This window comes from Anomalospiza imberbis, chromosome 17 (genome assembly GCF_031753505.1).
Source record: "Anomalospiza imberbis isolate Cuckoo-Finch-1a 21T00152 chromosome 17, ASM3175350v1, whole genome shotgun sequence".
NCBI classification, from domain to species: domain Eukaryota; kingdom Metazoa; phylum Chordata; class Aves; order Passeriformes; family Viduidae; genus Anomalospiza; species Anomalospiza imberbis.
Genome location: NC_089697.1, coordinates 11,828,935 through 11,855,270, shown reverse-complemented (window position 1 = coordinate 11,855,270; position 26,336 = coordinate 11,828,935). Strand labels below are relative to the sequence as shown.

The 26,336-nt window shown below is 48.1% G+C and overlaps 2 protein-coding genes and 3 long non-coding RNA genes across 7 annotated transcripts in view; 2 read left to right on the top strand and 3 right to left on the bottom strand.

Annotated features, from left to right (window-relative positions):
* Positions 1-26,336, top strand: part of PCK1 (phosphoenolpyruvate carboxykinase 1) — a 59,909-nt gene that overhangs the window by 24,703 nt on the left and 8,870 nt on the right. The gene's annotated exons all lie outside the window — the stretch shown is intronic.
* On the bottom strand, positions 5,841-7,790 carry LOC137484270 (uncharacterized). The gene is made up of 2 exons (XR_011004808.1): positions 7,708-7,790; positions 5,841-7,416 (listed from the first exon to the last, which is right to left on the bottom strand). It is a non-coding gene; the product is annotated as an uncharacterized lncRNA (long non-coding RNA).
* Positions 7,806-15,320, bottom strand: LOC137484269 (uncharacterized). Its single transcript, XR_011004807.1, has 3 exons — positions 15,201-15,320; positions 9,115-9,263; positions 7,806-8,380 (listed from the first exon to the last, which is right to left on the bottom strand). It is a non-coding gene; the product is annotated as an uncharacterized lncRNA (long non-coding RNA).
* On the top strand, positions 18,421-20,990 carry LOC137484273 (uncharacterized). Its single transcript, XR_011004809.1, has 2 exons — positions 18,421-19,050; positions 19,093-20,990. It is a non-coding gene; the product is annotated as an uncharacterized lncRNA (long non-coding RNA).
* The window catches only part of PMEPA1 (prostate transmembrane protein, androgen induced 1), a 41,619-nt gene continuing 36,518 nt past the window's right edge, over positions 21,236-26,336 (bottom strand). For 2 of the 3 annotated variants that reach the window (XM_068207994.1, XM_068207996.1), the window contains 2 exons: positions 24,122-24,175; positions 21,236-24,026 (listed from right to left, as the gene is read on the bottom strand). In XM_068207994.1, the coding sequence (XP_068064095.1) occupies positions 23,460-24,026; positions 24,122-24,175 (621 nt within the window). In that variant the 3' untranslated portion in view covers positions 21,236-23,459. The remainder of the gene's footprint in view (positions 24,027-24,121; positions 24,176-26,336) is intronic. The other variant, XM_068207995.1, reaches the window with a different exon arrangement.

Genomic DNA, 26,336 nt, shown 5'->3' with positions numbered 1-26,336 from the left:
CATTATGATAATGAAGAAATTGCAGCAGACGTTAATTGTGGCTCCTGCTGGCTACTGAGAGAACTTGAAGGTATCAGAATGGGCTGGCAGGGCCTCTCTCCCCTCATAGGGGGTTTCTCCACTCTGTTGGCAGTGGACAAGAGGAATTTGAATGGCTCTGAGTGCTGTGAGCAGCATCCAAGACCTCCTGTCCCAGTGGCTGGACCTGATCAGGACTGGCTGGTGCTGGTCACCATGATGAGATGAGGTTTTAGGTCTTTGTACAGTTCCCCCTGCAGAGATCCGTAAATTCACTTCCCCTGCTTGGTTTTCTCATTATTAGCATGGAGCAGCCATGGGCTGTGCTAAAGGATGGATGGCACAGGAGCAGGAAGATTTTAGCCTCTGGTTTGTTGCCCCATTGCTCAATTCTCAGCTGGCAGAGCTGTTCTACAGGTGGTCCAGCCCTGGGCGTGGGGACAGGGACACTCAGACAACCCCTCACACCCTGGGGTGATTCACAGTGATATCTCACAATGCTCTCTCTGGGGGATGGTTTTGGTGCCTCAGGAATCCACCACAGGTATGTCCTGGAAGTGGGATGAGGATGGGCAGAATTACTGCCCCGTGAGTCACTCTGGGAAACCTTTGTCAGACAGAAACCTTCCTGGTCCAACCTTCCTGCAATCTTGCTCGACTGCTCGTGGCAACAAAAGCCTGGTACTCACCAAAGAGAAGCAGCCCCTGCATCTCTTTAGAGCCAGGGGTTTGGATTAGAACGGCCTAAAAGCCTTCCCCCAGAACTCCACCAAAGCTTTTATGAGTTCCCAAAGCCCACAGAAGCAGGTACCCCCACGTTCCCCTTCTTGACCCCCAGCAGACAGGTGTTTCTTTAAAGAAACAGAAACAGCTTTAAAAGCTCTGTAAAGACACAGGTGGGACTGATGCTGTGCCCAGGCATTGATGGTCAGACCAGCAGGAGCAAAGCTCAGGAAACCCTCATGTTTCCTTTCCAGCTCTCTGCTGAGGAGCAGGAGCTGGCAGCAGTGTGTGCCTGTCCCTGTGCCTCCCGCTTGGGCCCCAGTGTCCCAGGGCTCCTCTGACACTCCTGGGATGTCACTGCCAGCTGGGAGAGCTGGCCTGTCCTAGGCAGCTGCACAGCTGACTTGGGAAATGAGCTCATTCCACCCTCACCACTCACCCTAGCCCTTTGGCTTCACAAGCCACCCCTCAAGTAGCCCTGCAGTTACTTGAGCCCTTCAGGGGGGGCTCCTCACTGAACCATCCTCACCGAACCCTTGTGCCAGGGAGGACCTTTGCTTGAAGGTAACAGCCAGACACACCAACACAGCACTGAGCCTCTCCTTCTCCGAGGGCACCACTGGCAGCACTAACATGGCTTTTTCCCAGTGGGCAGTGGAAAACAGGAGGAGTAAATGTAGATGGCTGCAGCTTCAATGGAAAACTCCTTTGGGAGCCTGTGCCTGGTCGTCGAGCTGTCCCACGAGATGCTGTGTGCCAGACTTCGACAGAAACACAGAATTAAATGTGATCCAAGAGGTGCAGTGAGATTCCCAGGAAAGGGACAGAGGATTGTCCTGTGCTGATGCTGCTGACACTGCCAGGCAACGAGGAGGAGCTCCAGCGAGAGGGTGCTTTGTTCACTAGGCTCAAAAGCATTTAGTATCACACTGAAACAAAAAAGCATTTGTTGGGATCAAACAGCATTCATGCCAGCTCTTGTCCAGCCTCCGTCTCCCAGGAAAGAAAAGAACTAAGATGACCACTGGGCATTAAAGCCACAGGGAGCTGGAGCAGGACCCGCGGGGACCCTCGCACAGGGGTGGCACTGTCCCAGCGCTGCTGGGGCATTGTGTCACTGCTCAGGTATGGCTCAGCCCGGGACCTTCCCGCTGCCACAGCCACAATTGGCAGCAGAGCCCTGGCAGCTGCAGCGGGAGGGTCCCTGGCTGGGATTGGGATGGTGACAGCAGGGTCTGAGCCTCCAGTCCTGCCCTGCCCCACACGGGGGGCCTTTGGAGGGGCCACACGGTGGTCTCCAGTGACAGCTCCTGCTTCTGGGCTGGATACAGCCCCGTCCCAGGGAGGGTTCCCACAGAACTCTCTCTGAAGTTTCCTCTTTGCTTTAGCTGTCCGTGGGCTCCTGCCAGAAAGCCACCAGTCAGCAGCACTTCAGGGTTAGAAATGGGCAATTCTATGGATGTTCAGCTTAAAAATCTCCCCTACCCATATGAAAATAAAAGAGGCAGCTCCACGCTTGGGTGTCCCTGTCCACAGGGAGGAACCCCGGCAGGGAGAGGGCCAATGCGCCACCCTTGGAGCAGCAGAGCAGCAGCTGTGGGGTCACCCATGATGTCCAAAACTGCCGGTGTGCCCTGCATGGTTTGAGATGCACAGCAGCCCCAGGCTCCCAGAGAAGCCATGGGCACAGAGCAGTGCCATGGGCACGGAGCAGTGCCATGGGCAGCTCCTCATGGGCTGGCTCTGCTGGGTGTGGGAGCTCAGGCCGTGCCAGGCCAGCATCCCTACAGAGAGGCTCCATTCTGGCAGTGCCAGGAGCTGCCCCCATTGCCCATCGTGTGGGGCACGCACATCCAGCAGCCCCCCATGGAGACCCCACCTTGGAAGCGTGTTGGCACTGGCTCCTTCTCGTTCCTGGCAGATGTCCTCAGCGGAAAGAAAAGCCCTGGGGAGCCGGGAGAATTTCCTACAGAGGGAGGGGGGGAAAAATTTTAAAAGAAAAAGAAAAAAAGAAAAAGAAGAAAGAGGGAGGCTGCCCATCGCAGCTCACTGCTGCCTGGCACCTGTGTCCCAGGGCAGGCGTCCAAGCGCCGGAGCAGGCGCGGTGCCACGGCAGCAGATGGGCACGAAGGCAGAGCCCCGGGCCTCAATCCTGCCACACCAGGGAGGGGACGGCTGTTTAGGGCAAATTTCCCAGCTGAGAATGTCAAAACAGCTGCCAGTCTGGAGTTTATACACCTATAATTAAGGGGGTATGTGATCTCTAATCCAGCTCAAACGGAGCTGGATTAATTGGCGGGCCTAAAAATAGCATCGGTGACCATGTAAGGCAAGCTTTTGTGTGCGGTTTAAATTAGGAAAGTGGGCTCTGGTGTTTGCCGTGAGCTGGGAGAGACGGAGGCATCCAGACAGCCTGCAAGGGCCTGATCCTGCTGAGGGACAGGGGGAGGCTGCAGCACACTGAGCTCCCCAAAGGAACAGCCCGGAGCCAGGGGAAGGAGCCAGGGCAGCCCCTGAATCCCAGGGATGTGTGTCCTGGGGGAGAGGGACACTGCTCTGCTCAGAGTGGCACCTTGACAGCCTCAGGTAGAGCTCCTCTGTTCTCCTCCCCACACACCCAAGACCCAGTTGGTCCCCACTTTACCCTGTCACATCATTCATAGGAGTCCACAGCTAGTTTGCTCATTCTGTTTGTGATGCCCAGAGGCTTTACCTGGTGGAAAGGGACTTTCTGAATTACTGGAGCCCCCAGGAGACACCTCCACTTTCCCACACTGCTCCTGGACAGCTTTGCACCACCACGATGGCAGAAGAACCCCTTTGACGTGTGCTCTGTGATCTGCTCCCCTTCTCAAACACTCCTCTACCCACAGCCAGACTGTAGGGTGAAATTGCTGTTAATTTTTGTTTAATTATCTGCAGTGGCACAAATAACTAACAGCATTGATTTGAACTTGGCACACAAAGGAAGGTTCCAAATGGCAAAGCATATTATGAGATCGAATTATTAAATGTAGCTAATGAGAAAAATAATGATGTGATGCCAAGCTATAAAAGGTTAGACTTTAAAGTTGTCACAGTTCATGAGCAAGAAAGATTTAATCACATTCTTAATCAAATATTTATATGATAATGTGTTTTAATCAGAATAATAGCAATTCATTTAGAAAGGAATATATTGTACACTTGCTGTTCATGCTTTACAGAGGTTTTTTGCGGTGAGGTTACAGAGCACATTTTTCCTTACTCAACAACAATTCCATCCCAGCTGGAAGGTATTCCAGCTGTCTGTGATGGGGGCAGGCTTGTGGAGCAAAGGTCAGGAGCTGTGGGTGCCCTGCTGGGGGCTGGGCCCTGCTCCATCCCTCCCTGGGACGGGGCAGAGTGGGACCAGGCTGAGCCCGGGCCCCTCGCTCTGCCTTTGGAGCGTTTACTCTTCACAAATCATTTAACTGCTACCTCTTTCCCTCTGAATCCTGCCAAATCTCCCAGCTCCCCTTGGCAGCTGCTGCTATTGCCATGATTTCCAGCTGTGCAAGAAGCATCTTCAGAAGGCTGCTGTGCTGGAGCAAGGATCCTCTCCTTCCTCTCCTTCCCTTCTGGTCAGGACAGCAAAGGGACATCGGCAGAACTCTGCCCCTCCTGCCCCTCCTCCAGGGCCCTGCTGCCCCTCCTGCCCTGCCTGGCAGAGCTCAGGGCTGCAGCTGGCTGCTGAGCAGTGAGTTCTGCTCTGGGCTTTTGGTCTGGTGTGTTAAAGTTATAAAAACGGGCAGTCTGAAGCAGCAACTGCCCCCACCATCAGGGTTTGATTCTGAGTGCTGCAGAGAGGGGAGGTGGCTGTCCTGCTCACCCCTGCTGAGATGCCACGCGTGAACACCACAGGAAGAGCCACAGCAGCTGAAGAGGTTGGACAGGATCTTTAAATCTGCCAGCCTGATGAAAAACAAATATCTAAAACCTTGCCCAAAAACTCAGAATGAAGCTTGTTTTAAATTGAAAGCAGCCTGGAGGACTGTTTCCAGCAGGCATTTGGCAGCCAGAATAGCATGAGAACACATCACCTCTGAGGCAGCTCACCAAAGTCCTTCCAGCTAGGTGAGGAGCACCCACAGAATCCTGGGATTTGTTTTGATGGAGCCTCCAAACCACCAGCACTCACTTAATGTGGGAAAAGCACTTCAAAACAGAGTGAAAACTGAAAGGGAGCATCCCTCACCCCAAATCCCCGGTGAGGACAATTCACCACTCTGTGCACGGCTCCCACGGAGCTTTGGAGAGGGAGGGATGAGACAAGGGACAGCAGTGACCCTCAGCCACTCACACAGACCCAGTGGCACGAACCTCACCTGTCCTGGGTGTCCTGTGAATCCTCCCAGCCTCACCTGTCCTGGGTGTCCTGTGAATCCCCCAGGCTCACCTGTCCTGGGTGTCCTGTGAATCCCCCAGGCTCACCTGTCCTGGGTGTCCTGTGAATCCCCCCAGCCTCACCTGTCCTGGGTGTCCTGTGAATCCCCCAGCCTCACCTGTCCTGGGTGTCCTGTGAATCCCCCCAGCCTCACCTGTCCTGGGTGTCCTGTGAATCCCCCAGCCTCACCTGTCCTGGGTGTCCTGTGAATCCTCCCAGGCTCACCTGTCCTGGGTGTCCTGTGAATCCCCCAGCCTCACCTGTCCTGGGTGTCCTGTGAATCCCCCAGCCTCACCTGTCCTGGGTGTCCTGTGAATCCCCCCAGGCTCACCTGTCCTGGGTGTCCTGTGAATCCCCCAGGCTCACCTGTCCTGGGTGCCCGCAGGCAGGGGCACACGGTGCTGCAGGAACTGCACAGCAGCCCTGGAGCCACCTGGGAATTCCATCCAGAGCACCTTGCCACTGTCCCAGAGCCAGACCTGCCTCCCGACCCCTGGCACACACCTCATCCTGCCACAGCCAGGGCTCTCCCTCCTCCTCCTCTTCCTCCTCACAGCCCTGGGCCGGGTGGATGTCTCTGCACTTCTCACTCACTCCTTTTTTAACACTACATCAGAAGCTGGAATTTTATATATTTTTTTAAGTGCTAAATTTGCTGTTTCTGTTGGAGCCGAGATGAAAAGCTTTCACTGAACCACCTCTGATTGGAATCACTTCTGTTGCCTTCAGTTTGGCCAAATGTTTCCTAATTACTTATCTGTCAAAAGTTTTTTTTTTTTTGTTTTTTTTTTTTTTTTTAATGCACAGACATTTCCTCAAAGTGAGAAAAAGTGTAAGGCTCTTGTTTAGTGTTTTTGCCCGAGTGAAATAAACCAGGCTAAGCTTCATCACCAAGGCTGGATTTTATGCTTGAACATGCAATTCAACATCAAAAGCTTGATCTTTTTTATTATTCAGAGCTGCTTTTTTAGACCAACTTCAGCAGGAGCCAAATGGCACATCCTAACTTGGGATTTAAAACTTTTATTTTTTAAAGCTAGGTCTGAGTCATGCAGCTTTCTCCTGAGCCTGAGATGGTTTCATGTAATAACTCAGGGCCAGAATCTGCCACGATTACTCATGTCAACGAAAGCTTCCTTACATGAGCAATCTGATTGAACAGGTGCTCCTTGGGGTGAGGAATGATTACAGAATCAGGCCTCATCCTTCTCCCATCACACAAATATTTTTGCTGCTTTGAGTCAGTTGCTGGGTCCTGCAAGGATGTCCTGTCACTGTGCAGAAATTTGGGGGTAGAAAGACAAAGGAGGAAACCTTGAAGACTTTAATTGCCCACACTGACCATGGCTGGCCCAGCAGGGATCCTGATCCCATCTAGGGAGGCAGAGTCTGTACATTCAAGACATTCAGCATTGATTTGCTACTGGGCTGCTGTCAGAAATCTTTTATTTTGGGTAAAGGTGCAGAGGATCCTGAGTTAGTGCAGGAGGGAAGGGGAAACCAGCAGAACTGAGCCTGAATGGCTCCATGGGTGCTTTAAAGGCTTTGTTGTGCCCCTCTCCATGAAGAGAAAACAAATAGCCAACGCCTCTCAGAGTGAATAATACACCAATACCCCAGAAAGGGACCGAATAACCCAAAAATAAATCCATATAACAAATTTTCAAAAGCTTTAAATGTCTTCAAAGCCAAGTGACATTCTTTAATGAAAGCAGGATCAAGCCAGAAAAGCTTTAGGAGTTTAAAGTTATTTGATAGCTAGTTATTTTCCTTCAAAAGAGACTAAGTAAACCTCTGCCTGTAGCCTTCATCACTCCACCAGAAATGCTTTGTCAGGGTATTTGTGACAAATTAATTATAGCGAGAGAAAATCTCAGTAGAAATGAATATTCAAAAAGATTTTTTTTTATTCTGTTGACTTCAGGGAATGCTCTCTTGTTTCTAAAGCTGTGTGTTTTCCTCATTAGCTCTTCCCCTCCCCCATTTCTTTTCAGAAACTTTCAGAAGTGATTAGAAATGGTTTTATTTTCAGCTCGCCCGGGGAATGGCATTTGCAGTGGAACAAACCACTGATACTGGAGTCTTGCTGGCAACAAGAAATGGCACATCAGCAAACTTTCCAGAGAAAACATCCTGAAATTACCGTCCCAGTTCTGACCACCTGGCACTAATACACAGCAAGATGCTGTGTGGGGCTGTCCCACAAAGCCTCAGTGCTGCAGGAGTTTGTCCTCACAGCAGCTCCATCCTCAGTGGATCCTGGCCTGATCCTGCAAACGAAAGAGCAGGGCTGGGGCAGACCCCAGGTAATCCAGTGTGGCTCTCACTCCCTGCAAAGGCTCTGGCAAAGCAGAGAGCTCCTCATCTCTTGCTCTTGTTGTCTGTAAATTGCAGAGCTTCTTGTCTTAGGCTAAAGGCATTTCAAGGAGCAAAATTCCCATTTGTGCATCTCATAAAGACCGAGGAAAGCAGGAGGCCACTGCTATCCATCATCCCCCACAGCTCCAGGTCATCTCCATGCCTCTGTCCCCTGGGCACACTGGTCCTGTCCCCATGCTTACCCTGCTTGGTCCTGCCCATAGCACTGAAATATTGGGCTGCAAGTCCTGGAGTCTCTGCTTGAAAGGTTGTTTTGGTTTGTCAAAGGTATTCTTGACAATAAAAAGGAATTAATGCAAATAAAGCTCTGCCAAGCTGTGACTGCCTGACCCCACTCAGGAAGCTCCCATGACCAGTGTCCCCACACGGAGCCACATTTCTGGCTCTGCTACAGGAACTGGGCAGAAAAAAAAAATCCTCCCTTCCATCCTCACTTCCCCCTGACAACTCAATTAACAAGCTGCCTCATTAGCATCCTATACTTAATTAACAAGTTGAATTAATAAGTAGCCTGGGTTGCTTAATTAATAATTGAACAATCCTTGGTTAATAAGGACAACAGAAACTAGTTCATAAGGGAATGATTCAATAGCTTCCAGTGAAGTGAGGATCCAAGGAGAATGTGGTAAATGGCAGCATGGAGCTGGTGCTGGACCCCACCCTGACACCCAGTGCCCCTCCCCGAGTGCAGCTGTGGGCTGTCACCTTCAAAGCTCTTGCCTGTCTCCTCCTGCCCCAAATCCAAGCTGGAAGGGTCCAAAATGCTCATTTGGTTCTTGCTTGCACCAGTGATGCTCTGCAGAGATGCTGCTCTGTGGTTCCCCTGTCCAGCTGGAGCAGGGATAGGAGTCTCACCTGGCAATGCCAGTCTGGGGGTATCACTTGAAACCAGCAATAAAAAAGGGAATGTATACAAAACACAACCTAAAGCATCCCTGCCCTGGTACTGTATTTTCCAGGGAAGGACTCTGAATGTATTTTAGTATTCAAATTTAAGCCTGCTCCAACCAAAATTTGCTGGGGCTGGGTGAGACCTGTTTGAGCCCCTGCCCAGGGTGCTGGAGCCCAGGACAGGTGGGAGCAGAGCCCAGGGCCCTGATCCCAGGAGGAAATGCTGTTCCTTGGGCTCAGGCAGAGCTCAGCTCATACCCAACTCAATATGTTGCCCACATTTGACAACATATATTTGGCAATTTTCACTAGGAGAGCATGAAGAATTATGTTGATGTTTCCTTCTCATCTTGATACAGCAGGTGTCTTGTTTCCATATGAATGATCTCAAGGTGTACATACATATATATCCATATATTAAAAACATTCATATTACCATATAACATTTCAAATTCAGCTAAATAGAAGCAGTTGATTTTTCCTGATGGTATTGATTTGAAATTCTCCATCCACAGACCATTTTGGAATCCCAAACAAAAGAAAAAGGAGAGTTATTTCCCACACAACAGATGCAGTGCACCAGTCTCTAGGAAAATGACTTTTTAGTTTATTGTTGCTTATGGTGACTTCTGTTCATGACTGGTTTCAAAGAAGATATTGAGCGTAGCAACAAAACAGGTTTACAGACAGATAATTACCATTATTTTCAATTATAATGCTGTCATCTCCAATCCAAGTGTTTCAAGACTGGGAAATACAAACATTACTGTTATTGCCACATTGATAAATTATGTTGTTGGTTTATTCCAAGAATGACAATTAATGGTGCTCAGTTTTGCTGGACAACCTGAAATGAAACACAACATAAATTTGTTACCAACAATCACAGTAAGGAGGGGGCTGGGGAAGCAAGGTATTTATTGATGAAACTCTCCAGACACAGAATCTATAAGCAAAATTGAACTGGAAATTCAGTTTCCTTGTAGAAAGATGTGAGATGGTATTGCACTGGTTGTACAGTGAAAATCAGTGCTTCTCATACCTCTTATTTGGATTTTTTGTATCTGGTGTCTCAGTTATTTTCCCCAGTGGGCTTCATGCAACCAGGACATGGTGCCTGAACGCCCCTCATCACTTTCAAGACAAGTGAGAGACAGGCGAAGCTTCTTGCTCAAGGTTTCCAGAAGGCCAGTGGCAAAGCAGATGTGCAGCACGTCCAGCAGGACATTTCTCGTGGGGGATCCTTCTCTGTGTCTGCACAGCCCACAGGGCTCCTCCACCTCTCCTGCAGATCCCCCAGGGCAAAACCCAGCAAGGGCTGGATGGGATTTGTGCCCTGGCCAAGCTTCAGCTCCTTCATGCACCTAGCAAGAAAGGATGGGAAGAAAGAAGAGAAGGAAAGCACAGTTGACTTCATTCCCCCTGGGCTCCAAGTAACGAACTGAACTAACTGAGGTCAAGGACTCAGCATGGTCACAGCCTGGGAACAAAAGCCTGCTCCCAAATGCTTCCCACAGCCAGTGATGCAGGAACAATTTGGAAAGGTTTTCAAAGTATTCACCAGTTGCTGAGTCTGCTTCCTGGCATGGGAGTTCCCACTCTGTTGTCTGCACAGTCCACTTGCTTTCCTCCACCTGCTTTACCTGCTTTTTGTTACATTCTAGCTGTGGGCTGCTGGCTTTGCCTTGCAAACAGCAGTAGCCACCTGGATGGCATTTGGGGAGGTTTTGGCTCATCTCAGATGGTCCAAAATCCAGCAGTGATGACTCTCAAGGCAACTTAATATTTTCTGTATTGCAGCAGAGATTCCCACTTCCTACCACCCTCACCCCGAATTTTGCCTCTATGTCGTTATGTGGCAATGAATACAGATTTGGGAAAGAGCTGCAGTCAGAGAAGGCACAAACTAGAGAAACACACAACTCCCATCCCCCTGAGCAGCTGGGAACTGCAGACATAACTATAAATTCTTGTCCAGTGAAAACTGTATTTACTCATCCCAAACAAACCCATGTGCATCACCCTGCCGTGGGCTCTGGGTCCTGGTTTGGAGCACAATGGACCTCACTGATTCACACATCTCTGAGATGCCTCTCCAGCAGCCTGGGCTTGCTGGGTGACTGATTCTGGCCTGACAGACACAAACTTAGTTCCAAAGAACAAGCAGGAAACTTTGCATGGAGCCCTGAGCCTCCTGACTGGTGGTGTGCCATGAGAATGATCACAGCATCATCCCCTGAGAGGCTGCAGTTGCTGATTCCAAGACTCCTGATTTTGGATCAGACATGGTGTGTTTTACCCAAACTTAACCTCCCACAGGTGCAGCAGGGCATGTGATAAAGCCTATGACTGATTTTTAACCTTCTTGTTCTGTCTTGACACATTTTCCCCTTCCCCCACACCTATTTTTCATTAAATCCAGGCCAGCAAGGAGGAAGGGAGAGTTCAGTGCATCTGTTCATCACTAACATTGACAAACAGCACGTGAAAGCTTTGCTAACCTGAAAAGTATTGGCATATCTAACCAAAAACCACTTGATTTCCCCTGGAAAGCAAAAACTGTGAGAGGCCATTACTAGCAGGTTGACCTTGCATGGGAAGTAATTGAATCTGGAAATGGGAAATATGAGGCAGGAGAGGTTGGCTGTCATTTTACAAAAACAATTAAATGCATGAAATGTGTCCTAATGATATAATTAAGGCAAAATTCCAATCCTCCATTAGTGGTGGCATTAATTATTGCAAGCACATTACATGCAATATCACTGGAATGATGAAATCCTTTGTTATACAGCTTTATTAACAAACAAATAAATAAATAAAACCTGATTATCTACTCCTCAACAGACGCTGTGATGCGAAATTACTTTTGAACAGACCTTGATTAGTTTTGCCTGTTAAGGCTGATGGTAACAGAGGTCAAAGCACCCCAGGGAAACTCCTGTAAAGCACTGCTGGGACCCATTGTGGGTGTTACTGGAGCAGGCAAAATTGATTAATACCATCACACTGACCCCACAGCTCCCCTAAAACACACCCATTTACACACCAGCTGCGTGCAGGACTTGCTCCTCACCCTCCTGAAGTGACTGAAATCTGCTGTCACCCTCAGCACCTGGTTTGCAGCAGGGCAAGATCTCACCTGCCTCTTACAAGAGGCAGTGAATCACAGCCTTTCGGTTTCACAACTGATTTTACACTTCCTTCTCTCCTCTGCTCCCTCTCCCTCGGGCTGCCAGTTCTCTGGGAGGGTCCTGGGGCTTTGAGGCAGCTTTGGTTTGGCACAGCAGAGCCAAGGGCTTCAGAGCCAAGTCCCTGCTGCCTTCACTGCAGAGGAGCTGTGCATCAGCTGCTAAAAGGCTCCTGGAAGTTGCTCAGAACTGTTTTATATATTGGGACAAATGGGATTACTGATCTCAGAGGTGTGAAGGCATAAAGTACACCTTTCCAAAGGAGGAAGCCATCAATAACATTCCCTCATCATACATGTTTGGGATTATGAGCAAATCTATTCGATATGGAAACCTGTTTATAGCTATTTTCAATGTTCAATCCAGCACAAGGAAAAAAAATTGGAGAAATTAGCCCCCTCCAGCCAGCCATGTGACTCCTAGGTGATATCTGCCAGAGGACAAGCAAACACATCAGTTGAGTGATTATGTGGATACCTGCTGAAAGAGGGGGATTTTCAATTATTCATGGTTGAATTTCTACGTGTACAATTCCCGTTATACAGGGGGAAATCAATTAGTGAGAGTCATTTGTTTCTGAACACACTGGTTGGAGAGAAACATTAGTTCAGAAACATTAATTTCTGGACAAATGTTTACAATTAAAATGCAATTTTGATTCCACTCGAGTTCTAGCCTGTCACCCTGCATCTCAGCCAGATCTGGAGAAGAAATGACAATATCCAGGAAAGGCAGGTCAGGGATCACAGTGCTGGGAAGTGCCAGCCCTGGGTTTGCCATGAAACCCTGGGACAGGGCTGGGGCACTGGGCTGTTTGTGCAGCTGAACCCTGGCCCTCAAGCCATGGACAAGTCCTGGGCTAACAGGGACCCAGGAGCACAGAGACAGCACAGAGAGCACGAGGGGTGGAGAACAGCAGGATGCAGTGCCTCAGGTTCAGGCAGGAATTTTTCGGTGTGAGGCTGATAATGCAGCATTTCTTTAAAAGCAACATGCACCTGTGGTGGGTGACATTTGTCCCATTTGCCCAAGGCCTAAAGCCAGTGCAGAAGCTGAGGACCAGGACAGAAAGCAGCAAGGAGCAGTGTCCTGGGTGCCAAACTCCCACAGACAGGCGGGGCATGCAGAAGCTGCGGCTGTGCTTTTACCCACACAGGGAGCTGAAAGCCAGAGCACGAAAGGAAAACCACTGCCTTTTCCCATAAACCAGAACTTTTAGAGAAGAGAGAAAGCCCATTTTCCAAGCTGCCATTTGGTTCCAGCAATTACTCACAAGCAGTTACATTTGCTCATGACTCAGTCCAGGATCTTGGTTCCAAGCTGAAGCCTCACTGAGGACTTGGGCATGTTCTGACGAATGGGAAGAGCTGAGTAAACCTGAACACATTTTTTTGAGTTAGTCTGCTTCCTTAAAGCCTTACCTCACACCAGCCTTTTCTACAGCATGAGGAATCTCAGTTGCATTCCTTGGTGCTGCCCCTTTGTTCTCTGACACAGCTACTCAAATACCACGCACCCCAAAATGGGTTTCTTTTGAAGCATTGCCAGGCTATGGGCACCACAGCCTTCTGCAGAGGTAAGGAACAAGCCTGCTGGAGGTGCCTCACCTTCCTTGAGATCCACTGCACCTAAAGCACCTGCCTGCATCACCTTCCGGGGGGTTTTCTGCAAAGTTTTCTTCTGCCACAGGTTACTCATCAGCAGGGTGGAAGTGCGTCCAGGTGCTGAGGAAATACATAGAAATTGTTTATAGAAATAGCTTATTTAGGCATTTACAGTAAAACCTGGCCTGGAGAAAGTAAATAGAGTTCCAGTTTCATGCCACTCATACAACATTACTGTAAACAGTTGGTATTTTTTCCTTCAAGTGCAGGAATTATGCACCCAGCTGACCTTGCACTGGCACAGGAGGGAAGGAAGCGTTCCAGACCTCCTGTTTGTAAAGCAATAAAACATAACAGGGCTCAGAGATCAGAGGGAAAATAAACAGATCCTCTCGCTCAACCTCCTCCAACTCCCCCTATTTTCCCCTCCACAGCTTATATTTAGCTCAGGCTCCTCCATGCCCACAGAAGGGCTGTCCTGGGAGCAGGGAGGCAGAGCACCATGGCCAGGCTCTTGGAGAACCTCAGGCTTTCCTCCTCAGAAAGGAAAATCAACAGACCTGCTCAGCAGAGCAGAGAGAAACAGCAGCTCTCAAGAGAAAAACAGAGATGAGATAGGCAGCGGGGCCCAGCAGGGTCATTCAACATTTGTTTGTTAATCCTGGTTCTGCTCATCTGAACCTTGCAGAGCCTGGGTTTGAGATTCGAGGAAAAAAAAAAATCAGTGTGTGCACATTAATAAATTATTTGGAACAAAGCTGGGCTTGAAGCTCATCATCTTCCCTAGGAAAGCCCCTGGTGTGCACTGATCCCAAGTTAAACCTAACCCAGCTCCCTCCTCACACTCACACCAGCTCTGCTGATCCCTCCAGACCTGCAGAGACCCTCCCCAAAACACCACCAAGCACCCAGAAGTGATTGCTCTTGCAGGACTGTGTGCTTGCATGACTGTTTTAGAGCTGGAGTGTTTTGGATGCTTAATTCCCACCTTAATGGGAATAGTAGAAATCTGTGAAGTAGATTCTGTAGTACTATTCTATCTGAATAGTAGAAACCTGAATAGTAGAACTAGGGAATAGTAGAAATCTGTGAAGACCTCGTGCAGAAAGGCAGCTGGCTGCTCTGCTCCTGGAGACGTGGATTCAGTGGTGCTGTCTTGGAGCAGGAGCTGCGGCCAAGCCCATACCTTGCTGGGAGCACAGAGTGGCAAACTGGGAATTCCCACCTGTGACACTGCAGGGACTGCCTGGGACACACAGCCACTGCCCCAAGCCCTGCCCACAGGCTCAGGGTCAGGTGTACCCATCCCACAGGTCTTTGAAGCAGCTTCTGTGATACGAGGAAGCAAGGCTGGACATCTGTGCCACACTTCCACTGCAGCAAAGGCCACCCCTTCTCTCCTTTCCGTGCCTGAACAGCAGCGAGGCCACAGCAGGAGGGACAGGGTGGGATCCTGCTGCTGCTTGGAGAGCCATGCACAGAGGTGTTTTACGCTCCCATCTCCAGCCTCTCTGTTTTTAAAGCCAGGCTGCTTATTAGCAATGCACAGCAACACCAAGCAATAACTTTGTACTGCAGTTACTCTCTTAATCAAATGCAGCTTCACAGAGCCACGCTGATCTAATTGTTCAGTGTCCAGGTTCCCTGCCTCCTCAGAGATAAATACTGCTGAGGAGCTGCATTTTGACTGGCACCCAAAACTCAGCACTGGCTTGTGATTGTGATTTATTGCTGCTGATAACAATCAATCCCAAGGCAACCGTGTGCATCTGAAGTGATTCAGGACTGAGCAAGGGGGGAATGAACACCCACAGGGAGCTCACAACTGATGATTCCTGCACTGAATGCTCTCCCCCATTTCTGCATTGCAAACCCCACTCCAAGCTCACTGCATGGAGGGCTTCATGTCACCTCTCCTCTGCCAAGGGCAGAGCCACCAGTCTGGTCAGCCAAAGCTCTAAATTTCCTTTATGCACCTTTCAGTCTTACCTGACAACAGGCTCTCTCCATGGGCAGAAGACAAGGAGGAAACTCCAAAGGGGTGCAGCCACCAGCCTGACCTGCTGGGTGGCATGGGGATAATCTCCGGCAGACTGCAAGCCCTGCTCACCCAGGACAGGTTCCCCAGGGGAGAAGCAGACAGGCAGGAGGCCCTGGAGCTGCCACCATCAATGGGCTTTCAGCCACAGAGGAAGGAAAAGTACACCTACAGCTTGAGCAGTGTGTGGCTCCAGAACAGCCTGAAACCCACTTTTGAGTACCCTTAAAAATGCCTTAAATCCCAATCTCAACTCAAAAAAAGGTGGCTGCTGTTTCAGAGGGTTTATCTTTTCTTCCCATCACCCAGGCAGCTTCAGAAACCTGGTCAGGAAAGACTCTCTGCAAAACCTCCTGTAGCTCTGACTCAGCAGAAGAGCAGAGAAACCCCCAGAGCAAACCTCCTCCTTCCCTGGAGCTGCTTAAATTTGCCTCCTGGCCCATGGCAAAATCGTGCCCACCTGGGCCACACGCCCCACCTGGGCCAGCTGCCCTCCTGCCTGTCCCTGCCCATTCCTGCATGTCCCTGCCCATTCCTGCCTGTCCCTGCCCATTCCTGCCTGTCCCTGCCTGTCCCTGCCTGCTCCCCGAGCAAAGCCCCTGAGTCTTCCTGCACGGTGTTCCAAGGAGAGGGGAGAGCTGTCTGCAGGGCTCTTGAGCAGAGAAAGAGGGAGGGGGAATCAATTTTGGCCCCGTCAGACCTTAAATGAAGGGACCCTTGGGCAGTAGGGCAGGAATTATTTCCTCTTTTTCCTCTTCTCTCCTGTCTGCTCTTTTGCTTTTGCTACTAATACTGTTACACAGCCCTGTTGTATGCCAAAGCAGTGGGAATTTGGGAATTTCTTCACTCTTTTTTTTTTTTTTTTAAGGGATAGCAGCAAGTGTTTGGAGTAAATTCCCATTACAGTTGGGAGAGTCAACAGCAGGGTCCCTGTGAGAGCACATTGCTTTCTTAACAAATCTCAGTGAAACCCATCACTGCAGGGAGAATCTGTTTCCAGCCACTTTACTCAGGGTTTCTATCCCTGGTCGAGGCTTCCCCTCCCTCAGTGGTGAGACAGGACTCTGCCTGCACAGCATGGAGAAAAAAAACCTCCAATAAATCAACCCAGGGAAATGCAGCTTGGGCAGGCTAAAAAGCAAGAGGCTGATGCCAGGTTTCACACCTTCCCCACCCCAAAGCTCCCCAAGCCATCCCTGTCCTTCCTGGGAGGGAATCACTGGTGGGATCATCCTGAGCACCAGGACTAGGTCTGGACAAGCCCCAGAGGGGTTTTGCTTCGTGCCCTGAAGGCACAAACCAGATTAAACACAGGCATGAGCCTGAGCAATGAATCATCTGCCAGGAGAGCAGGAGGACTCCCAGGATGGCAGAGAGGAAGAGCTGGATCAGGACGAACAGGGAAAATATACTGACAAAAGAGAAAAAAAAAATATCTTCTATGAGGTTTAAATTCTCTGCAGCTGGAATTTGCACCTTCCAGCCAGTGCACCATGGAGGCCCACAAGAGCTGCAAGATGGGCTTTGATGGTGGAAGCACAGGGAAAATCTGAACCTCATTTCTTAATTCCCATTCCACTTGCAGCACAGAAATCTGCTTAAAATCAAAGGCTTTGCCACCTGTGGTTTCCAAAAGTCACAAAACTGTTTCTTCCAGTGAGCTGGAAAAAACCCAACCAAAACCCAAAAATTTAAAAATAATCCTTTGCCAATCAGTGGTGCTGCAGTGTCCCCAGATCTCCTCAACAGACATGGAAAGGTAGCTAAGTAACAGCTACCTCTGCCCATTCCCACGCACTGCTCTGGTTGAACTTGATTTCTTTTTTTTTGTCATTTAAAAAAAAATCCCTTTTGGAAAATGTGGTTTCAGCTGAGTTCCCTTTTTCTGTGGGAAGATGTTGGTTTCAGCTGTGATTCCAAAAATGTAATTTCGAAACAGCGATTCAAACCAAACCCGGCCCTTTCCCTGCCTCACCATGCCTGGGGCAAGGTGGATGTATTCCACTTGGATATTTGTGATCCTGGGGTTGGGGCAGGAGCATTGCCTGCTCTCAGAAATTTTGTGTTTTGGCATTTCTTTGGGCACGAGATGGGAAAGAGGGTTTGGAGCTGCTCACGCCAGCGCTGGGATCACAGCATTGGCACAGCCTTAGAATCATCTGACTTCCTACCACAGGGAAAAGTGTTCCAACCAAGGCCAGCTGCTTTCCAGCACTGTATCACCCTGGGCTGTCTTTCCAGCAGCAATGCACAGAGGACACCAGCAACCCCACAAAACAAACCGGGAGGTGAGTGGCACAGTTCCAGAATCGGAGCTGGAGGGGTGGGTTTGGGGTTCTCCTCCCTGGGCTGCAGTTAAGCTGCTTTCATTCCTCACCAGAGATATTCTCCCAGCTGACCATCAGCCTGGGGCTGTGTTGCAAATAACTGGAGAGGCAGAGCACCCCAGCATCCTGCTGAAGCCCACAGGAGCTCCTCGAGCCCAAATCAAAGCCAACTGTCCACCACTTGCCCATCCAAAGCAGTTGGAGGAGCTGCTTGTCAAAGCCAGGGGCTACTTTTAACTTTTTAAACACTTTTAACACTTTTACACTTTTAACTTTTTTAACAAGGGCTGCCACCTGAAATAGAGGTTTGTGACCAGCCAGAGAGAAGGGCTGGGGAGACCAAGGGCTTGGGCAGAGCTGGCAGCAAACCCCAGGGATTAATGACTACACCTCCCTTAGCCCCACAGGGAAACCCAAGGTCTGGGTGAATCTACAGGACATCCATCCTTCAGACACACAAAAGAAAACCCCCTGCAAACAGTCAAGTTTTCAATCGCTTTAATGTGATCACTGCAATTTGACCACAGTTTCAGAAAAAAAAAAAAAAAAGTCCCACAAATTCTCTGTGCTTAGGATTTGAGTCAATCTGTGCAGTTCTTGTTGATTGACGTTATTCAAGTTAAGACCTTCTGAGCATCAGTGACGTTCTCAGCTGAAAGGCAGGACCACGAGTGTTGGGCAGAGTGGTGCAAACCAGGAATGCTTCTTCTGGGGCTGGAGCTGTGCCACCTGATCTACTCCAAAGGAAACAGCTGTACGTGCACACACACACACACACACACGGAGCATGCAAATGCACCAGGAACCAGCTACAGCTCCACGGGGACAACACAGGTGGCAATACAGAGGTGGGGCCGTGGTTCAGAACGAGGAAGGGGGGAACCCACACAAATATCCAAAACTGAGCAGATTCATTTTCCAACATTCCAGAAGAAAATAGGAAAATTGAAATTACATTGTGTTGACAAACCCTGATTTTTGGGTTTTGGTTTTTTTTGTTGTTTTTTTGGTTTTTTTTTTTTTTTTTGGGTAACAAAGCAAAAGGTGAAGGCAAATTTTCCAAAGTATTGTAAAATTTATTGTATAAGTATTGCAGCTTTTAGAATGACATATAATTGCCACTATTGGTTACTGGTACACAAGAAGCGTTTACAACAGATTTTTGTAAATTGGCATCAGAGTACATATTCATACTAAAACAGCAAAATATAGATAAGTACTGCATTGCATGTGCTGTCAATAGTTTACATAAGTTTAAATTGAACAGAACTCAAGATACAGGACTGCCTATAACAAACTCCAAAGCCAACACAATGCAACTGGAAGTTTAAGAAAATATTAATACAATGAAATGTGTCTATAAGGCAGGCAAATTAGGACTTTAATGTTGTCCTTCATGAGCTTCTATAGTACAGCAAAAATTTGAAGCGCAGTTTCTGGAAAATTTCTTTTTGTGGGTTTTTTTTTTTTTGTGGTTTTTTTTGGTGTTTTTTTGTTTTTTTTTTTTTTTTTTTAGCTTTGTGTTGTACACAGAAAATCTCTGAGCAGTTCAGAGACAGAAGAGATTAAAATTCATTCTGTTCTGGCCTAGCACTGTTAATGCTACACATCTGATTCAGTCTTTTCCCAATCCTTAGGAAAAACATTGGGCTTTGATTTCTTTATTTTTTTAATATAGCAGTTAGTGCAATTTTATAATTCAATACACATACAAAAGAGTGATTCTCCAGAAAGCAATTGGATTTCCTTAGACCCCACTTAAGACAGAATGAATTCTGTAACACTTATGGAAACAACATGCTGGATTAGTAAAGCTGAGTCTTCAAACCGGTGTAACCAAGGGTTGTGAAGGGAACACGTGTTTGACCAGTGTCAGCCCCAAATGGAACCCATCCTTCCACCCCACCAGAATCAACAAAGCCACGTTCCCATTGCAGGCCAGTGAGGTTTGGGGGCACTTTAAGGATGCTGTTTGCCATACTGTAAGCTAAGAAACTCTGTAAGATCAACAACCCCTTTTAAAGCTAACGCGACTTAAAACTCCGAGCAAAAAGGCAGGCTAGGACATGAGGTTGCTAAGCATTAGCAATGCTTTGATTCTTCTGTATTTCTTTAAAAATAAATCACTTTTAAGGGGCCTGAATCTCTGTGCTGGCAGCTGCAGGACACGCTAGCACCGCTCTCCACCGAGCTGCACCAAGGCCAGAGGGAACAGGGCATCAGCAAGGGTGTGCAAAGCAAATTCCCTGCCTTGGTGGCAATTCGGGACCTGGGAATGGGGAGGAAATGGACCCCGAGGCAAAAAGTAACATTAAATAGTAGTAATAATAACAATAACAATAACAAAAACAATATTAACAATTAAAAAAAAGGAACAGACCATTATTTCTAAACACCCATTCAGAACTTGGAGTGGATCTGGGCCCCAGATCTGGTATCTGCACTTGAAATACACAGTTCTCAGGACTGCAAAGAGAGGGATGGACAGGAGAAAGACAAAAGGTAACAACTGAGCTCTGCTGAGGAGCTGCGCCCACTGCCTGGGACCTGGGGCTCTCCTCACTGGAGCTGCAGCAGACCAGGGAAAGGTGGCAGCTTGGGGTTTGCACATGGATGGGCTGAAAGGCATCATTTGCAACAGAAATTTGGTGTTGATGAGCCACCCCATTTCACACTCATTAAGCTCCCCAAACTAGAGAAAGAGGTAAATGAAACTGGACCCAGGAACTCAACAAACCGATCACTCAACCGCAGAGCTGGGTGTGACTCTAGACAAATAAAAGCTCACACTGGGAGAGGACTGGGGAGGGAGGAAAAAAAATAGGGGGAAAAAAGAATTGGTTGAAATTTTGAGGACTTTCAAGCATGAGAGCTGGGCTCAATTGCACTGCATCTTCAGACCCTCTCCCACCACCCCTCTGTGCCTATCCAGCCCCTGCCCACTTCCCTGACTTTTCTGTGGGGTTTGGTGGCCAGGTGACACCCTGTGACAGGACAATCTCATTTCTTAACAACCTCTGGTCCCCACACCACCTCTTTACTCACTGCTCAGTTTTAAACATGTAATGCATATTCCACCCAAAATCTGCTGAGGTAACCATATTTTTTTTTAATAGCAAACAAAACTAGTTCAGATCACTGAACACCCCCCCCCCCCCAAAAAAAAAAAAAAAAAACAAAGCAAAAAAAACCAACCACCCAACCCCAACAACACTATTCACACATTTTGGCTCAAGAGGGCAGTAGATATTATATTTCGCTTTCTCTTTTGGTTGGCATCTCATTTACAATATCCACCACAGATTCCTACCTCCCTGGGTAGGATAATGTGCATAAAACGTGTTCAAGTTCCCTAAGAACAGTCGGAGCAGAGCAGCGGCCAAGGGAGCAGCAGGTGTGGCCAGGCACAGGGAGCTGCTCCGGGAAAAAGGGACTGGAAAAGTGAATGCAAGGTCCAAAGGAGCAAGGGACCAGACGCTGGTTACTCGTAACGCTAACGATGATTTTGTGTCCCCCTCTCTAATAAGGGAGGGTTACTGTTTGTTTAATAAGGCACTAAATAGACATGTTACATAAAGGAAAGATACATTTTAAAAACTCGTACAAATTCACCAGTTTTGTACCTTTCATGACAAACTAGATTTATTCCTTTGCATTACTTTATTTTTTGTGGCTTTTCTTTTTTTTTTTTTTCTTTTTTTTTTTCTTTTTAGGTCATCAAAATTTAGGTTATGTGACTGTAAAACTATGAAGATTTCAAGAACTGTGGAAAAGCAGTCTGAAGTACTGAGAAGGTACAGGACTATTTCTAGGCAGAAATTAAAACAAAAAGCAAAAAAATAATGATCAAACTTCAAGTTCAGCTATTCACCATCTTCTTTAAAATATATATAAATATTGTTCAAATGGTCAGAACTTCAAAACCGTTCTCATGGTTATGTTTTTTTTTCTTTTTCAAGTAATAAAAAAGTTGCTTAAAAACAATAGTTATTGCCTTTATATCTTTCATTTATGTCACTCTACTAGATAGCATCCTGCAGGAAAACAAATCACACCCCCTTGTAAAATCCTCGCTCTCTGTGGCTCCCTACCGACCCTTCCTCGCGCTCGGAGAGACGGGACCCACAACGGGATTTTCCCCTTTTGCCTTCTCCCCCTCGCTCTCTCAGGTTTCACACGCACTCGCTCAGTCACCTACAGACTCACCACGAGGGTGAGGCCCCTACCAGACACCGAGGTGACAGAAAATGTAAACAAGAGCAGAGCAAGACAAAGCGCTTCCGAAACCAAGATAAATTAACCGCGCGCGACGGCGGGAGGGCAGCGGGACCTGGGGGGGAGGACGTCCCAGAAGAGGTAAGGGGCGTTGCTTCTAAAGCCTTAAGCATTATTTTTGTAGCTTTTAATTAATACAACACAGGAGTAGATTCATTTCCATCTACTGTACCTGGTGCCTCTTTAGCTGGATAACAAACGTAAAAGATAGCGACAACCAGGGACGGCGGCGCCGCGGGACACGGCTGTGCCCGGTTATCCCAAACTGAGGTTTGGGAGGTTGAAACAAAATTAAAATGATGTTCACCACCACCACCACACTTTCCACCTTGTCCTTTCAGTGAGACATTTAAACCCAGCTGAAGGGCAGCCAGTGGGTGCGTTACCAGTTCCTCACATCGACTTCCACAACCACCGCTATGGCTCCAACAGGGCCCTTCAGTTGAACATGGAAAGAAATAAACCAAAATACACTTTTGTTCCTTCAGACACAGAAGTTTATTCTCAACCCCCACCACCCTCCCCTCCAAAAAGTTAGAGGTTGTCCAAAAAAAAAAAAAAAAAAAAAAAAAAAAAAAAAAAAAAGAAAAAAAATCAAGTATTTTTTGCCTGCTTCAGTCATTCCTGACTGCGGGAAGCAGGGAATTTTCATTTTACCTTGTTACTCCAATAATCCTACCGGATGACAGACAGACACACACCAACTCCTCTTGCTTTGTAGGGAATGTATAAAAGCCGTGGCTGTCGGCGGCCACGCGCTGGGACTCTGGAAATTAAGGATTTGCATAAGCTGCAGTCTCGCTCACCGCTCCTCCCAGGGCTGGCATCTCCACTCCAGCGATCCTCCTCCCTTCCAGCTACTTTGTTCTTCACTTCCACAAAGATCCCTTAACAGGTTCATGGTAGAATGATAGAGGCTTTGACCAACACAAGCACTGACATATTTATATTAAAAAATAGTGCAAAATTTCAACATTTATATAAATAACTCTAAACCCCTGCTTTTGATTTTTTTTGTTTTTTTGTTTTTTTACAATGTAATACATGCTTTTTGAGTTGGCACTCAAAAAATTGCCATTTTTCTTCTAGTTCAGAAAACAACTTTTTTTTTTTTTGAATAGGCCTCTTCTAATACAAAAATACTCCTGCTCCTTACACATACACTTTCTCTTATTTTTAATATATATTTATATATTTATATTGCAGATCTTTAAACAAAATGGTTTTTGTGCAAATATTTTGTTTTTAAAGATAAGTGAAATAATCAAACAAACAAAAAAAAAAAAGCATTCACACACAGCCCAACTAGAAACAAACAAAAAAAAAAGACTACAGTTGAATTTTTTTTCCTTTTTAAACGTCTAGACACAGCTCAATAAAGAAATGTTTTTGCAAGCTTGGTAGGCTTGTGCATTCAGACCAGACATAACAAGTAAATATTTATACACGGAGAGATGGGGAAGGGCTTCTATTTTTTTTTTCTTTGCTCATCTTCCTCAACTCTCTCTCTCTCCTTTTTCTTTTAATGAGAAGTGCAGAGTGTTTCATTTACTTTCTTGCCTTTTTGTTTTTCATTTTTCCTTTTTTTTTTTTTTTTTTTTATATTTTTTAAAAGGGATGCCCTTTTTGTTTCTCTTTCTCTTTGTTCCACGCCGTCGTCGTCGTCGTCGTCGTTGTGCTCTCAAGGCCATTGATCTGTGAGGGATGGAGTCTGCTGCCCTCCAAGATGGGGGGCATCCCGTTGTTGTTCTGCTGGTGCTGGTAGAAGGTGGAGCCGGGGTAGTGGCCGATCACCTCGCTGTAGGTCGGTGGCGGCCCCTCCATCCTGCCACTGCTGCCGTAGCAGGTGGCACTGATGCCAGAGTTACTGCTGGGGGGGCATGGCCCCCCGAACACGGAGTTATCTATCAAGTCACTGTCGAAGATGGTTCTGTTTGGGGGTGCCCGCACGGACTCCCTGTTGAGCTCCATCTGCTGCTCGGGGTCGCGCAGCTGCAGCGTGCAGGGTCCCTGGTAGGGCGGGGGCTCCTCGCCGTCCGACAGCGAGATGGTGGGCGGCAGGTCGATCTCGTGCTGCAGGTACGGGTACGTGGGCTGGAACCGGTTGAAGCGGTCCCTCTGCAGGAAGGAGGGCACTGCCAGGCGCTCGCTGGGCCGCGGGGTGTAGATCTGCTGCTGGAAGGGAGAGGAGAGGAAAGAGGGTGAGAGGCGTGAGGTGCTGCGGCACGGCGGGACAGCGGGACGGGCGGCGGCACCCGCGGCGCCCTCACCTCGGTTATGCCGGTCCCCGACACGGTGCTTTCCGAGGGCCACAGGCTTCCCTCCTGCATGGGAAAGGAGAAGAGAGGCCAGGTGAGTGATGCCAGGGCTGTAAGCTCTTTCTGCCATCAGCTTGTGCCAGGTGTCACCTAGAGAAGACACTGCCACCAACGTGCTCCTGCCCCGTCTGCACCAAGTCCAGCCAGCATCTCCAACTACGACCGTGTGTGCTGGGCACACACGCGCAAGTGTTACCACATCGCCACTGAAAACAGCCCTTCTGAGCAAAACTTCCCTCCCTTGCACCTCAGTCTCCATTTAATGGACCGCTTGCAGAATGAATGATGAGAACCACGCCACCAAACAGCCCCCTCCCATTTGCAGACTTCCCCCTCCCACCCCCAGACCCCCAGCAGGGTTCTTTCCCTGGTTCAAACGTGCCAGAGGAGTATTTTTCCATTTGTGATCCATGAGCCGTGGGTGATTCACAAGACATCAAAAAATGCTCCATGAAATAACGACAAGATTAAAAAAAAGAAAAAAGAAAAAAAGAAAAAAACAACAAAAACCAAACAAAAAAAAACCTCCTCACACCCACATTCTGATGCTCACAACCACAGACATCATGGGAAAATAAAGATAATAAGTGAATAACCAAATGTTAAGCCTAATTTTGATTTGGCTAAAAAAAAAGAAAGGAAAAAAAAAAAACAACTCTGTAGCAACAGGGTGGTTTCAGAGTATTTTTTCCTCAAAGAGTCAGTGGTCCTTGGCTTAAATAGACTGAGGGACTGAAGTGCAGAGGCTTTCTTACACTGCAAGGATCACCCTGGTCCTGAAATCCAAACCCCAGTGCCAACAACCCCGGGCATGGTGAAGCCACAATTTCCCCCAAACCCTGAGACTAGTTTACAATTCATGATCAAAACAAACAAACAAAGGTTCTTCCCATCTGCTGGTGATACTCTGAGCACCCACAATTCACCCCAGACTTTTTTTGCCTTAGGAACTGCAATATTTAAATATTGCTAATATTCACATATAGCAACATCCCTCTGGCAGGCAGAGCTGGAGGAAAACAGCCAGAAGGCTTGGAATTATAACTTGGAACTTCCCAGTTCCTTGCAGGTGAATCTCCAGTCCTGGCACTAGTAAGCCAGGCACAGGCAGAAGTATTTAGCACCAGTGGGAAAAAAACCAAAACAAAACAAAAACAAAAAACAAAAACAAAAAAAAAAAAAAAAAGGGAAAAATAAACCCCTTTTTTCCCTTTAAGTGTTGCACTGAGAGGCTGGTCTGAGGAAACCACACACCTTCCTCCTACGAGAACTCCTATTTCTCTACCTGCCCCAAACACAGCACATGAGCACCACATTAAAATCTCCAGAGAAACAACCCATTATATCCCCCACCCTCCTGTTTTCTCATTTTTCCCCAATGCTGGAACGTATTTTCTCCTTTGGCATAGGACCTGGTATCAGGTACAGAGAGAATCCATCAGGTTCTGGGTTCTGAAGCTCAGCTCTGCACACAAACCTCAAGGCAGGGCTGGTGCCAGTGCAAGGAAAACAGCGATTTAAATGGAAATGAGACCGCCCAGAGTCTTCCCCCTTCTCCACGGCTTTTTCAGGAGCACCTCCTTGGAGCAGAGGTGAAGTGCCACCATGCCAGCACGTTCCCTGGCCACAGCTGAGGAACGCGCTGCCTGAGCTGCAGCCCCATGGCCCTTCCCGAGCAAGACAACCCTGCTTCATTCCTCACCTCGAGGCTCCAACATGCAATTGTTTACACAGGCATCGACTGCTCAGTCTGGTCCATTTTACATGGATTTCTTGCCTGCAGGGAGAGTCTGCAGTCAAACTCCCCCAGCAGCCAAAAGATCCAAGAGGAACTGCATCTGCCACAGGACAAATCCTCCCCTCCAACTCTGTGCTCGGGCACTGACACCAAAGGGCCCAGGGAGGATTTCCAGTGCCACCACAGGCGCTGCCAGCCTGTCACCTCAAACCAAAGGACGCCGAAGCAGTGGGCAGGAGCGGGAAGCACTCCCAAAATTGTGTTTACTTTGCCGTGCCCCCGTGGCAGACTTCCTGAGCAGCGAGTACCCCGCTGCCTTCTGCTAGATGTTTTATATTTAACTTGGCAGTGGGCAGTGCCATGGCAATATCCCATCTGCTCCCCCCTTTCCCGGGAGTGATGTCAGCCAGCTCCCACGAGGGTGGCTGG